At 51.5% G+C, this 15163-nt stretch overlaps 1 protein-coding gene across 1 annotated transcript in view; it reads left to right on the top strand.

Annotated features, from left to right (window-relative positions):
* The window catches only part of Gabbr2 (gamma-aminobutyric acid type B receptor subunit 2), a 339742-nt gene that overhangs the window by 253746 nt on the left and 70833 nt on the right, over positions 1–15163 (top strand). The window contains exons 9-11 of the mRNA XM_032904180.1: positions 6108–6188; positions 9778–9928; positions 12081–12213. Coding sequence (XP_032760071.1) covers positions 6108–6188; positions 9778–9928; positions 12081–12213 — 365 coding nt within the window. The remainder of the gene's footprint in view (positions 1–6107; positions 6189–9777; positions 9929–12080; positions 12214–15163) is intronic.

Raw genomic sequence — 15163 nt, 5'->3', positions numbered from 1 at the left:
CCCCTCGTGTGAAAAGTGTCATTACTTGCCAGGCAGAGTAGCTTAATCACTCTGAAATTTCATTTTAGAGCTCATTTTCAAAATAGGGATACAAAAGATAACCTTGTTCTTTGCTTTGAAAGTGACTGAGTATCCAGTGGCAGGATACTGTCGAGTGTCTTGATCAGTGACTGGCATGGACTTTTCCCCTGGCCGTTCTCTACAATGCTCAGAAGTATGGCCTTGCCCCACATTCCTCATTTGTCAGGGCGTTGATACCACTGTCCCAGGAAAGACATTCTGGCCTGCTCATCCCCTGTTCCCCTCACTTATCCCCACACCCAGCGAATGAGCCCCATGCCCACGGCTTAGTGGGAATGTTGTGTTATGTGTCCTCCCCAGGTGTGGGTTACCATTTTGGGTCTGTATGTCTTGGATCCGCCTCAGTGCCCTCCAGGTCATATGACTTTTTGTTTTTCCCGGTCTTTGCGGTTGCTTCTGTTTTACCTTTAGTACGCTGTGTTTGGACACGCCTCTGCTTCATTGCTGGGAGATCATCTAGGCCACGACTTCTCCCTACTATCTCCATGGATACATCCACCCCATGTCCACTCCCCAGTGACAGGCACCAGCTTGTCGAAAACTCTGTCCCCTCATGAATAATAAGGGCCCTTACACACATCCCCTTAAGGATTCCACTGGGGCCTCTGCAGGCGGTTGGGTTGGGAAGTGTGCGCTCATGAAACCTGTGTACATCTGCCAGATTTCTCTTCCCAGTGACTGTACTGCTTCCACTTCCACTGGTCAGGGACCCCTATGTCCCTCCCTCCCACCTGTGGTACTCCCCGATATCTCTCTTTGTCCCTCCTTCCCTAGCTACCCCCCCACCCTTCTTTTCTTCCTCTTTCTCCCTCTTTTCCCCTCTCCTCCCCCTTCCCATCTGCAGTCTAAAAGAATAAACTAAGTCGTGGCCTGGCTCTCAGGCGTTTGGGTTGTTTGTTAACTGGCACTTCCGATCCCCTGGCCAGTTTGATTTTGAGGTCATTCTTTTCCAGTTATGTGCAGGACTGTGTGTACTATGTACGTGCTGAACCTGTATTGGCCTTGGGCTTCAAGAGCGTCTTCCAGTCCGACTCTGCTCTGTTGTGCATTAACCTCCCCCTGCCGCGCTCCAGGGTTCTCTGATTTGTGGTTTTCAGGCTTTTGGACAGCCGGTCTTGTTTTCTTTTGCATTGTTTTGTTTCTGACACCATCTCCACAGCTCAGGCTGCTGGAAACTCACTTTGCAGCCCTTATCAAACTTGTAACCTGGCTCCACCTCCTACGCTCTGGGACTACAGGGACTCAGCAATCTAGCGGACCAGTAAGTTAGTGTCAACACATACAGTTGGTCGTTCCCTTCAAACCAGAGTCAGGTAAAGAATGGGCATCTGGGGGACGGGACAGAGCCCCTGTCACATACAGACCAGAGAGCCAGCAAGAGCAGAAGGCTGGCAACATCATTCTCTGATAAAACCTTGGCCCAACTGTCTCCTGGACACTCTTGGGCCCAGAGCCAGGGAATATTTTCAGACTGGACATTTTTTCAACATTCAAATTGTCAGCATAGGATCTATTTTCTCTAGGTGCCCAAATGCAAAATTTGAGAAAAAAGAAATGTGCCTTTTAAATAAGAGGGAATAAGGGAGAACTAGGATTATTCTGCAAAAATGGGACTCTGGGTTCCATAATATTTTTAGCCTCTGAGAACCAGAAATTGTCCACGTTCAAAGTCTAAAGTGTGGCCAGTAGCTCTCCACTTCATCTCCATGATAGGATCATCTTGGGAAGCTTTAGGAAAAATGACCCACACACCCCACCCCACCCCGCCCGGGACCCACTTCTTAAACTCTGGGGTTCTACGATGAATCGACTGGTACCCAGGCATCTGAATGTTCCAGAAGTCCCAGGTCTCTAAGTCCCCACCAAGGCTGAGAACCAATAGAGCCACTCAAAGCAGCTGGAGAAAGAAAGGCCCAGAGAAGGGAGAAGTCACTCCAAGAGCTGATCACAACCACAGCTGGGGGACAGGGCACCAGCTGGTGGCAGCCACTGTAATGGTCTCTTCTCCCACTGGGCTAGTCTTCCTTCCAGGCCACACAGATGCCCTGGTCTGTGAGCTCTAGTTTATAAGACCCAGTGTGGATTCATAGAATTACCACGTGATCTTAGAGTAGAGGCACACGCTTAAAACTTGGAAGTACTGGGCTAGCAAGATACATCGTTAGGTAAAATCACTCAGTGGCCGTTACTGTGCTGATAACCTGAATTTGGTCCCCAAAACCCACTGTGGAAGGGAAGAACTAACTCCTAACGATAATTGTATACACACACACACACACACACACACACACACACACACACACACACCACGAGGGGGATAACACACACTAATAATAACAAATAAAAGATTTTAAAAGTTAGAAGTGTTGGCTACACAGCAGGCAGTTAACCTGGTTAGGAAGGCCAGGAAGAACAGAACAGGGCGTGTATCTTGCACATACCTGTAACCTCGGCTGCTAGACAGCCTGAGCCAGGAGGACCACAAATTCAAGGCCAGGCTGGGAAAGTTATAATTTGAAAGCCAGTCTTGTGATCTAATGAGGCTGTGTTTAAAAAAATTAAAATAAAATAAACTTGGTTTGGGATGTGGAGGGAGGGGAGAGCTACCGTGAAAAGGGGAGACATCCATCGAAATAAGAGCGCATTCAGAATGCCTGAGGACCCAGCATAAGTCCTACTCTCTTCATGGATTAAGTAACTATCATTTGCTGTTAGTTAAGCCACTGGGGAGGCCCTCAGCTGCCACCACCGCTGCCGCTGCCGCTGGGATGGGCGTTTATTATGTAGCACGGGCTCCAAACTTGCCATTCTCTTGCCTCGGCCTCCCTAGCACTGACAGAGCAGGCACACACCACCGCATCACAGTACACCGTGTTGCTTTACACCTTTGTGACTCCAGCTCCCAGCACACAGCCTGGCCCACTGCAGGTGCCCGACAATATTAGCTGAATGACTGAAGGCTGTGATGTAACCCAGGGACTTAATGTAACATCTCTGTGACATCAAAGATGTCCCGAACTGCCTTAGTGAATGGTGTAGGAGTAACTTTGACTTTGTACTGCCCATGGAAAAGTATTGATGGTTTGGTCCCCTGAGCAGGCCTCAGCATGCAAATTAGTGCTCGGTAACCGGAGGCAGAATGAGAGGCTGTTCCGCTCAGCCTGGGCAGGAGAAGCAGCTCTGAAGCAAGAGCAGGGTAGCCCTGTCAGGTGCTCCTTGACCACCGTCCCCACATGACTTTAAGCCCCATCCATTGTCTGCCTGAGGCCTACCTCTCCTCCCTGGGCAGGGGAGTTAGGTCATGGTTTCCGAGCACTAAATGCAGAAACTAGCCAGCTCCTAGAGCCTCTGAGTATTATCTCCTGGGGGAAATTACTGTGATTATGTTCTTTGTGGGAAGTTGAATATTATTTCGGGGCCGTGAGACAGTGCAGAGAGCAGGGTGTGTGAGTCTGAGGGGCCGGCCGTGTGGCTGCGGGCACCATGAAGTCCCTGTGGTGCCGCTTCCTGGATCCTGACGATTGGTTCCTATCTGCCTGCATATTTCATGTGCTACCTCCCTGAGCTGAATAAATAAGTCAGGGCTTCCTCCTCCTACTCCTGGGGATGGAACTGATTGGGGAGCCTGAGAGGCTGAGACTTGCTAATGCGAGAGAGCGAGAGGCTGGAGCCCCCTACTGAGTGTGTTAATGTGACATTTAAGACCTGGGTGACCCAAGCAAGCAGCTGCCACCTGCATAGTATGCCCTGCCCACCCACCATGACTTTTATGGTCCCCTTTCCCTGAAGTTTAGGAAGCAGGCAGAAGTATGCCCTAGGGGTTGGGGATTTAGCTCAGTGGTAGAGCGCTTGCCTAGCAAGCGCAAGGCCCTGGGTTCGGTCCCCAGCTCCAAAGAAAAGGAAAAAAAAAGAAGTATGGCCTAAGAGATTCCCTCGTCTGCTTCTCTGAAGCTTACAAGGGATGAGCGGGGCTTCTACACCTCTGGAGACCAGACTGTCTCCCTGGACCTACCTTGGGTTTCCTTTATCAGCTCTGGGCACTTGGCTGGCTGGAGGCTCTGGGAACCTACCTGCACCTTGGTAGGCTTTAGAGCACTTCAGACATACTTCTCTAGTGGTGAGCCATGCAGACAGCCAGATGTCACTCAGGGATCCAATCAAGAGGGCCCAGTGGACCATGAGTAAAGTCCAGGGTGTGTGAAGGAGGTCTATGATCAGCTCCAGACTCCGTTTCCTTGTCAGTGGAGTAGCACAAAGAGCCCCTTCACACACGCACACAACAATGATACAGAACAGAAAAATAGGCATGTAGAAGCCTAGATCTAGCCACTCTTGGTCATTTCTTGTTACTGTAGTAAAATACCTGGGGCCAGTTATTTCCCAAAGAAAAGAGGCCCTGCTTATCACACTGTGCAGCAGGCAACCCATCCGTCAACTCAGTCCCACAGGGAGAAGCCACACACTTCATAATGGCATGTCATTAGAGTGGGACTCCAATGACCTAAGTGCCTCCCACCACCTCAACGCTGTCACACAGGAACCAAGCTCCCAGCGCGCAAACCTCTAGGGAAGACTCAAACCATATCGAATCACAACACCCACTGCAGGACTCTGAGAGTCCTGTGCCTGCCTTCCCCAACCCTTGAAAGGCCTGCTGTGCCTGGGGGCTCCACTCTGTGCTCCCATACACCCAGCTCCCTGCCCCTTCTGTGTGCCTCCACCTCTGCTCACACCCGCATCTCCCAGACACCAAATCCACAGCCCTGACTCAAGAGACTGCTTGCACGAGTCTTCCAGGGGCATGGGAGATCTCTGCCCAGCTCCATGGTCACACTGTCCCTTTAACTGGATGCTACGATGCTTCTACGGTGGCATCTGGCTTCTCTTCCCCGGCTCCTCTGCTCTCTGCCTATTTCTGGAAGTCGATGCCCCCCAATGCTGTATATGGTACCTTTGCCTTGTTGGGCTTTCCCTAGAGTCTCACATCTGTCTGCCAGGATGAGACTGTTCCCAGCTTCCGTGTAGGTCAATAGCCCTATCTCACCGTTGCCCTGGGCTCCAGACCCAAGGATGTCTTCATCTAGGTGATCCACCAGCAATCCAGCCTCAAGACATCTCTCCAATATGTGATCCCTCCCTGCACTCCAAACTCATAAAACAGCACCTTAAGGTCCTTATCATCCATGCCGGAATCCTGGGTGGTTATCTCATCCCCACGCCCCTCCCATTCACTCCCATTTATCACCCAGTGCCCTGTGTTACCTGGGAATAGGACACCTTTTACCTGCCACCTTCCTAAGCCAGTCATCGCTACCTTTACCCTTGACAATGGCAAAGATGGTGAGCTAAAGCCAAGAAATAGTGAAGAGGAGGAAGGCCTACAGAATTCGCCAGTGAGGTGGGAGAACACAGGCATGTAGAGAAACAAAAGCAATGGGTACGGCTCGATATGACACAACAGAGTTCTGTGGTTTCCGGGCCACCCCGGTTCTACCTCAGGATGCATTGTCAGGATGGTCTTGTCCAGTATGAAGGAGGAGAGGATCCCAGCTACCTTCGGCTGACAGAGTCACACCACAGCGCTTTGGGGTCCTCCTTCACTGGGGACTCCAAGAGAGTGTGGGTGCAGCCCAAGAGAAGTAGAGTAAAGTCCAAGGGAGCTGGGGGTTGGCACCAAGGGAGTAGGCTCCTGCCTTGTCCTAGGATAGATGAAGAAAGAGTCCATGCTGCCCTGAGGTAAAGCCAACCAAGCAAGGGAAAGTCAGCCGGGAGACATCTACTCAGTGAGCAGGAAGGAGGAATGATCAGGTAGCATTTATTTTGGAGAAAATGGGGTTCCCCTGCTTGGGGTGTTCATCACTGGATGGACACCCTGCTGAGGTTCTGACTCAGGCCAGCTCCAAGCTTTGGGATCCTAGCTGGAGTAGGTGTTAGAGGGAGGTAAATCTAAGAGAGCAGAGCCAGGGCCTATGAGAGCCAAGCCCGGGAGCCCCGGCTGACCAGCTACTGTCTCCTGTTCTCCACAGACAGCAGAGAGGTGAAGGTCGGCGAATACAACGCGGTGGCTGACACACTGGAGATCATCAATGACACCATAAGGTTCCAGGGTAAGGCTTGAGGGCTTCCCGAAGGGCACTCCACACGGGAGATGCTCAGAGTCTTTGTCTCTGTGGGGTCAAGAGGGTATCCTTAATGCATTTACTCCCTCACAGGATACAGACGCCACTCACTCTGCGGGGTCCAAGTGCTGGGGTGAACCTGTGGAGTTTGAGAGCTAATAACTCCCTTCTGTTTACCTCCGGCCTTTTGTCTTTCGTTTCTGCCTCTCGAATGACCACCTTTACTTCACACTGATGCCCTCTCTGGGTCTAATTTCACTCTAAATTCCTGGTGTCAGCCAGGGTTGGGGGCTGGATGACATTTGATGAAAAACATCAAGTGAATGCCTGGGTAGACAGATACATAGTGTGTGGGTGAGCGGATGAGTGGAGGAGCGTGTGGGCTGCTGGATAAGTGAATGGATGGATGGATAAATGAATAGGTTGGTTAGCAGCGGCTGGGTATATGAGTAGACGGACAGGCCAGATGAGAGCCTGGGAGTGAGTTGTGTAGATGGGAAGATAGACGACTGTATATGGATAAATGGATGGATATGTGAATACATAAGTAACTGGACACGTAGCTAGATGCATGGACACATGTAATATGCATGTGTGGCTAGACAGTCAGATGCATGCATGAAGATATGGATGAGCAATTGGTGGGAGAATAATTGAATGAATGCACACAAGCATGGATGAATGCATGGATAGGTAGATTGGACGGACAGCCTAGCCTCTGGAGAGCAATGGAGGAACTGGAAGTCTGTGGCCCCCGGACAGTTTGACTTAGATCATATTGGGTCATCAGGAGTTTTCCTGTGCAAGGCAGAGCTCTTCTATGGACTTGGTCCCACTGGCTCTGTAGACCTCGGCTCCTAGAGCCTTGTAGAGATTCAGTTAACATCCACGTGTGTCTCCTGTGTGTGGCCTCTACGGTCAGCCAGCCTCCCCACCCACCTGCAGGAGTCAGCACCAAGCGTGCGGTGACATGTTACAGTCCACGCACCCGTTGAAAACGGGCGGGCATTTAAGAAAACAGCTCAGAAATGGAGTCGCCTCAAAGCCACACAGTCAGTGACAAACTCAGCTCGCTCCAAACTCCAGAGTCCTGATGTCCATGCAGTGCCCGCCTGCTCCTGTACTTGGGTGCTAGGGGCAGAGGGCTTTTAGAATAAGGATTCTGGGTACTGAGCTCTTGGTAGCATGCTGGCCCGGCACTGGAGAAAATAATGGAGGGAAAGAGTCAAGCATAAAATAAAAAAAGACACGTCCTAATAGCAAATCAAATTTTGTCGTAGTGCCTGTGTCCAGAGAAGAGCCTGGCTCTGTGCTGTGGCCCCAGGATCTCCATGAAAGGGCCTTCTCTGCAGTTCTCTATTGCCTCTCACAAATCAGCCCGGCCAAACTGCTTCTGCCCCTCCAATGTTGGAACACCTTAGTGCTTGCCCTGTGCTGTGCCCCAGACAGCCGTCCTCCTCATCTTTCTGGGGACAGGCAACCATTCTTCTCATCGTCCAACCCCACTCCAGGGAGCATCTCCTGTCTCCAGCTCTGGAACTGTTCTCTGCTGCCTGCCAGGTACACAGGCTAGCATATACCTGAGGCTAGCCTGCCCCTTAGGCTGCATCCCTAAGGACCGTTTGCACAGAGTCAGGCAGATCTGGGACCCAGTCCTGCCAGCAGGCCACACTTACTAGCTCGAGAAGCCACAAACCCCCTGGAAGACTGTTCAGCCCACCACCTATAAGGTGATGGATAGGTCAGGTGAGGAGGGCCTAATATTTATAACTTATTGATAGTGTGTAGATGAGCTAAGTGCCCATACATTAAAGCCCGTGTCTTTAATCTCTCTCTCGCCTCCACATCACCCTGCAGACAGCACTCAGAAATTGGGGTTGCCTCACATCGCTCTGTTCTTTGCCTGAGGCTGTATCAAGCTCCCCACCCCTGAGGGCCGAGAGTGTATCTTCCTCATTACGCATCCTGGATGTCGAGCACTGAGCATCCGGCCTGACTGAGGGAAGGGGATTAGCAATGGTGGCTGGATGAGGGAAGCATGAATGAAAATAAAACTCAGCGCTGCTCCTAGCACATCTGTTTAGCATGTCCATGGTGCATCCGTGATTCACCCGTGATTCTAGCTGAGGTGGGCTTGGTGGGGCTGCCGTTCGGCAGAGAAGCAAGATAGAGTAAGGAGGCTGTGTGAGAGGAGCTGGTGTTGAAGGAGATGGTAGTGGAGCTAAACGATAGGCCCAGACTCGGTAGTAATCGTGTCATCGTTGACCCAAACCTCGGGGTCCTGAGAAGAGCCTGTTCCCAACCAGGAAGCCTCGGGAATGCCCTTGGGTTGGGGGGCATGAGGAGGGCGTTTGTGGATGTGAAGCTCCAGCTTCCGCAAGTGGAAAACCTGTCCCTCCATCTCTGTCTGCCTAGGGCCTCTCTTCTTGTGAATCACCCTCCCCCCTTCTCCCTCTCCTCAGGGTTTTTCCTTAACACTCTGGAAGCTCCCTGGATCCCTTAGGATCACCACTGACTGTTTTCTGAACACATTTGAACTTGCAAGCACCGGGTTCCAGGCCAGAGGAACGGGCTTGCTCTCCACCCAACTGCCTGCCCATTCCCCGGCTTGTCTCTTGAAAATGGAGGCATAACTGAGGTCACCCCAATTGAGCCCCAACAGGGCTCTGGTCTTGGCCACTCCCCTGCATCTAGCCAATTCTCCTTCGACCCACTGAAGAGAAGGGACTTGACAGCTCCTAATTCCACAGCAGACATGTGACCTGAGATCGCACACACGTAAGAGAAGAGAATTTTCAGGAAGACAGGGTCGGGGGAGCTCCCGCCTCCCTTATCCCAGACCATCCTGTACAAACTGGCCACCATGCAGGACAATACATTTGCTCTGAGCCTCTCAGTCCCCACCCCTTGAGTTCCTGGTGCCCTTGAAGAGTGAACCAGGCAGCCTGGCAGGCACAGAGAGAAACGGAACCCCACAGCTTCAGCCTGGCCCTGGCTCTGTGTGAAGGGGAGATAGCGTCCACCTCCCACGGTTACCCAGTCTTAGGAAACAGAAAACCAAAGAGCTTTTGTGATAATGACCTTGAGGCTGAGAATCTGCAGCCGGAGCACATATCTGTCACCCGAGAATTGACAGGCGGGGTGTCTGCCCTGGTGAGCAAGATCGTTTATCATGCTCAGGTAGGAACAGAGTCCTTGAGGCCCATGCCAAGTTCTTCGCTGCAACCCCACCCAGTAGCACCCAGCGGTACCTCAGCTTTCCCAGCCATGGTTACCTTTGGGGATAAATGGTGATGGTTTTTCAACAGCGTAATTAGACCAAATCAAATTCTAGTCTTCTAATGGCTGTTAAATGCATCACAGATCCCTTATTGATTCTATTTAGAGAAAGAAATAAGTCCTGGCTCAGGCTCCTGCTGAGCAGACTGGCCAGACACTAGATCCTCTCACCCAGTAGGTGGATGAGCCTGACGAGAGGTACATGTGTTGTATTTGGCCGGATATTAAGCACACAGAGGCAAAATGTCCTTGGAGAATAACAGCACTAGGGTGTAATGGCTCCTCCTTGACCTTGCAGGGTCCGAGCCACCCAAGGACAAGACCATCATTCTGGAGCAGCTTCGGAAGATCTCGCTTCCACTGTATAGCATCCTGTCCGCTCTCACCATCCTCGGCATGATCATGGCCAGCGCCTTCCTCTTCTTCAACATCAAGAACCGGAACCAAAAGTAAGCAGCCCTGCCCTATGCTGGGGGAATGCATTTTGGGTGGACCAGCCCCTTGCATCACCAATGGGGTCACCACGTGGCAGGTTCTTCAAAAGCACCTGTGAATGGTTTTGAGTGGGTTCCTGAAGTGTATGCTGCTCTATTGCTAAAATACTGTAGGGACACACACACACACACACACACACACACACACACACACACACACACACACACTGTGGGGGCAGCTGGACTGGTAAGCCCAAGGCCATAGACCTTAGAGGTCTGGACATGCTCAGCACCTTGAGTTAGTCCAAGAGCAACGACACAAAAGACCCCAGAGCCCCCAGCTTCTCAGACCCACTTCTAGCACCTTTAGTCCTGGCTGGTGGAAAGGAAGTGGTCCTTTCTAGTGAGGTCCAGTGGCAGAGGCCCCCATTGGAACAACCCACGTCCATTCAGGAAGGCCCTTCCTCACACCTCATTCAACTCTCTCCATGACTCCCAGTGTCACCAGGGATCTGTGTCCATCAGTGACATAGCCCAACCCCTTGGTTCTATCTCAGCTTTCTAAGTATCCTCAGCTCTCCTCAGGAAGTCCCCACTCTGAGGTACTGTGCTCAGCCACCACTCTTTGATCTTGGCCAGGCAGCCATATTGGCTGGTTTCCATAGGAAATCACTGAACCCAGCTTTTGTCTTGTCATGGGAGAGACTGGACCAAAGCTGTAAAGGTGTGTGTTGGAGGAGCCTCACATGCACCCATGGGACATGGGGTCCTTGCCATTGTCCCTGAGGCCGCGCTGCCTTACCCACAGACTGGTAGGAATGAGGAGAGCAGTTCCAGGCAATGGGTTTTTCTCTGCTTTTGCCTCTCTTTCTGCTTGCCAAGGAGGAGCTGGGAGCCTTTGAGCTCTCGGGTTGGTTTGTTTATTTAAGTAATTGTTTAGGTCAAACCTATTTCCTGAAGAATAAATGCAGTTCACCTGGTGTCTCTTCCTAGCCACCTGCAATTTGCACAGCTACAGGAACCAGTCCTAAGAGAGAGCTGGACCCGGTAGCATTTGTCTCAAGGCTCAGGCATACAGTAGCTTCCCAGTGCTGTCCAGCCCTCCTGCCTGTCTAAGGAGATCCTGTCAGAGCCGCAAACTGCCTCACTAGATTAATTCTTTAACTTCCCCCTTGTGGCCTCCTGGAGAAATTACCAGAATGATTTATTTGGATGGCTCAGCCATTGAAAAAAATCTGCAAAAAAATGTGGGAACTCCATCTCCCTCCCATTTCTCTTCCTACCCACGATTTTGCAAACCACCTTCTCCAGGAAGCTCTCCAATCCTAAGCTTGAATCATTCAGAGAACTGCAAATACAAGTAAAATGTTTGGGGAGCAATTGGCTATTGCTACAATCTGTAAAAGAAACCGTTCGAAGCCGATTGTGCCTGGGGAGTCAAGTACCCTGAGCCAGCTAAAAATTCTAGCCTCTCGGGGTTTAGCTCAGCAAGCTAGAACTTGGTTTGCTGGGCACTTGGAGGCCACAGCGGGATTCCTGGAAGAAGTGAGAGAGTTGGACGTTTGGCAGTGACAAGCATACCTCCATTTCTCTGCTTGTCTGATGATAGAGAACAGAAGATAGCGTGGGGCCCAGTTGCCCAACTCCTGGGGTAAGGGTTGTGACTGGGAGAGGTGTCACTACCCCTGTCCCCTGTGCACGTGGAACAGTGGGGAGATTTTCTGAGTGCTCCAAGCGAGGGTGGGCAGGGCTCACTTACCACCTGGTGAGCAGTCTCTGAACAACCCCAGAGACTCCCAGCAGGGCTCTGTGTTGTGCCCAAGTCAGGCAGGGGAGCCTGGTATGGGAACCGCCCTCCTCGCTACACTCAATCCACTTAGACTTGAGTTCCTGATCCTAACCCAAAATCCTGTAAGCCGAAAATTCCAATAGATGAAGCTGTTGAGGATGTTGTGGCAAGTGTCTCCTCCCTGAAGGACTGATAGGTAGGCTTGAGGAAAGAGGTGGGACAATATGTAGCTGTTGGGGTTCTCTTCAGAAGCAGTGGGCATTGGCCTGGAAGTGGACCTGCTCAGGGCCCTGTTTCCCTCACTCCTGAACGTTTGGCAGCTGCGCTTACCCAGCATGTTGGGAAGATGCTGTGTAACCTGGAGCCTCTTTCCACCAGGCTGATCAAGATGTCAAGCCCCTACATGAACAACCTCATCATCCTGGGCGGAATGCTGTCCTATGCATCCATCTTCCTCTTTGGCCTCGATGGGTCCTTCGTCTCAGAAAAGACCTTTGAAACACTCTGCACGGTAAGCCCCCACATATGTGCTTGTCATGTGTGATGTAAAGATCTCTCGGTGATCTTGTCATCAGACACAGCTGTGTAGAAACACACCGGGATGAGCGAGAAACAACCAGATCAGCTGTGCAGCCCAGACAGTAGTGCCAGTGTGTCCATCTGCAGTGAGCATGGACGGCATGGCTGGACCACTGAGGTGACCCCATGACAGACAGGCCACTGCTGGATGAAGACCAAAACTAGAAAGCTCTGGGGGAGGGAGGTGCAGGATACCAGACAGGCAGGCACAACACTGACTTTCCATCAGGAACAAAAGCATCAGTACACAGAGTCACTGGGGCATGTGAGATGACACATCCTTGACCTGCTGGCTTTGGTGTGGGGACCTGGAGTTGGAGAAAGGCTGCTGTCTTATTTCCTCTGACAGGGATGTCTCAAACCAATTTTTTCCTTACCGTTCAATCCAGAAATCTGTTATGAAGTATTTTTCCCTGAAATCATTCCTCCTGTCAATGTGTGTGTATGTGTGTGTGTGTGTGTGTGTGTGTGTGTGTGTGCACTGATGCATTGGTTTGTGCATGGTTTGTGCATATAAGGGGTAAGAAGTATACTCACGTGTGCAGATGTGTGGGTGGATGGGTATGCACATGTGAGTATATGTGTGATTGAATAGATATATGCATGTGCAGATGAACACTTATTTGTGCATGTGTGTGTTCATGTACGTGTGCACGCATATGCAACTGACTGTATACATGTGAGAGGGGCATATGAAGGTGTACAGGTATGTGTGTGCAGGTGTGTATGTGCAGGCGTGTGTACAAGTGTGTATTTGCAAGTGTGTATGTGAAGGTGTGTATGTGTAGGTGTGTATTGGTGCCTATAGAGGCCAAAGGTCAAATTTGAGTGTTGTTCCTCAGGAGCCAGCCTTTGAGACAGGGTCTATCACTAGGACTCGAGGCTTGCCAGCTAGGCTCAACTGGTTAGCCAGCAAGTCCCAGACACCCTCCTGTCTCCGCCTCCCCAGTGCTGGGATCACAGGTGTGTCTACCATGCTCAGATTTTTATGAGTTGTCACAAAGCAAGCAACAACAAAAGGACTGGGTGAAGCACTGGGTTCTTTACAGCCCTCCATTCTCCTCCCCCCTCCTCCCTGCCCCGCCACCCCAGGGCAGTCACTGGGCCAGCTGTGACCCTCAAACAGCTGGAGGGGAGGGCAGAACATCAGTTTTGGTGAATGGTGGATGGGCAGTCCTTCCTTGTAGCTGCTTCCTTGGGGTGTGAGAGCAAGGCGGGCCCTCTACAAAGTCACCTTTCCAGGCCCTTCTACTGCTCCAAAACTTCAGGTTACCCACTAACCAGCCATGGGGAGTACCGAGAGGTACTCCCTAAAATATGAAGGTACCGAGAGAAGATCCTAAAAATATGTGCACACACACACACACACACACACACACACACACACACACACACACACACACACACACGCACACTACACCATGCATCAAGCTTTTTCGGATCACAGGTATTCCGAGGGCTGTGAGGTAGCCCCAGATGGCAGTGCCCCATTCTCCCATCCCTGAATAAACCGTGTCTTGCCCTTCCTGGACATCACCTTAGTGTATGCTGAGCTCATCCGATGGCAGGGGAAGCTGGGTCCTGTGCTGCCCTGAGGCGCCTCATTAAGTACCTGGGAAAGAGCAAAAGCACCCTCAACTTGAGCTCCAAAGGGCTTGCAGCCCCTTTAACACCCATGATGACAACAGTAATGACCCTGGTACTGGGACCCTCCTGGGGACCTCTAGGATGCACATTGGTCCAACCCCTCACTGGCATCCCACAGGGACAGAGACCTGCGTCCCTCCCCAAAGTGTACCCCTGGATCTACAGCTGCCCCAGTCCCTCCTGGGGCTCTGCTGGCTCCTTGGCTCTGCTACCCAGATGTCTCCAGTGGGGCAGTTGAGGCTTGGGTGCAGAGGGACTTTGAGAGCTGTGCTGCAGGAGAGCCTCTTCTCAGAGGTGGGCCCTCCATGTACGTCAGCCTAGCACCCCACCCTCCAAGGCACTTCCAGCTGGGGTTCTCTGGAATTTGACCTGAATTCTCCAAGTGCTAATGACAGGCCAGGGAGCTAGGGAGCAAGGAAAAGGCTGTCCCCACACTGGGGCTTTTTCCTTAATGAAGCCTGACATTCTATTCCGGGAGTCGCGCTCATTTGTGTGAGAGGAAGGTCGTCCTGGGAAGCCCGGGGAGGCGGCATGAATAAATCATGACGTGCTTTACAAATCGACCTGAGCCTGAGCCCGGGGCTGGAGAGATGGCAGTTCTCTTGCCCAGAATTCCTTTATCAGTAGTGGGAACCGTGTGGAGGGAGCCCACATGTGACTGCAGGAGAAGCAGCCTCCTCTGGATTGAATCGGTTCAGCCTGAATGTATGACTGGGGTCACTTCCAGAATAATTCCTCTGTCGCTCAATAAGAGGGACTGGATGCTCTTGACAGCAGAACCCAAATACCAGGGGAGGGTAGGAAGGTTTGTGCCACCTGCTATTATAAGAAGCCTCCCTCCTGAGTCCCACTGATGTCAATAGATGGGCTCTGTTCTATCTCTGGACTTGCCGGCCGCCCACAGTAGCATCCCCCCACTCACACCCCCGCCCCGACATGCTGAGCAAGCAGGGAGCAGGAAGTAGGATACAGAAAGAAGAATCAGAGCCCAAAGCTTGAAACTCAGCCTCAGTTTTGTCCTCTGTAAAATGGGCATAACAGCCCTCTCTCACAGGGTAGGGAGAGATGTGGATTAGATGAGAAAGTGAAGTGACAACGTGGGAGAGACAAGGAAAACATCACAGCATGTCACTTTTGTTATCAAACCTGGGGTCACAGTCTACACCCGGAAAAGTCAAGTTCAGCCACCTGCCCTCAAGAACCTAGTTTTAAAACAGCCGAATAGTAAAAAGCAG

This window comes from Rattus rattus, chromosome 1 (assembly GCF_011064425.1).
Source record: "Rattus rattus isolate New Zealand chromosome 1, Rrattus_CSIRO_v1, whole genome shotgun sequence".
Lineage (NCBI taxonomy): Eukaryota > Metazoa > Chordata > Mammalia > Rodentia > Muridae > Rattus > Rattus rattus.
Note: the sequence above shows the minus strand (reverse complement) of the source record. Positions and strands in the feature narration are given on the sequence as shown.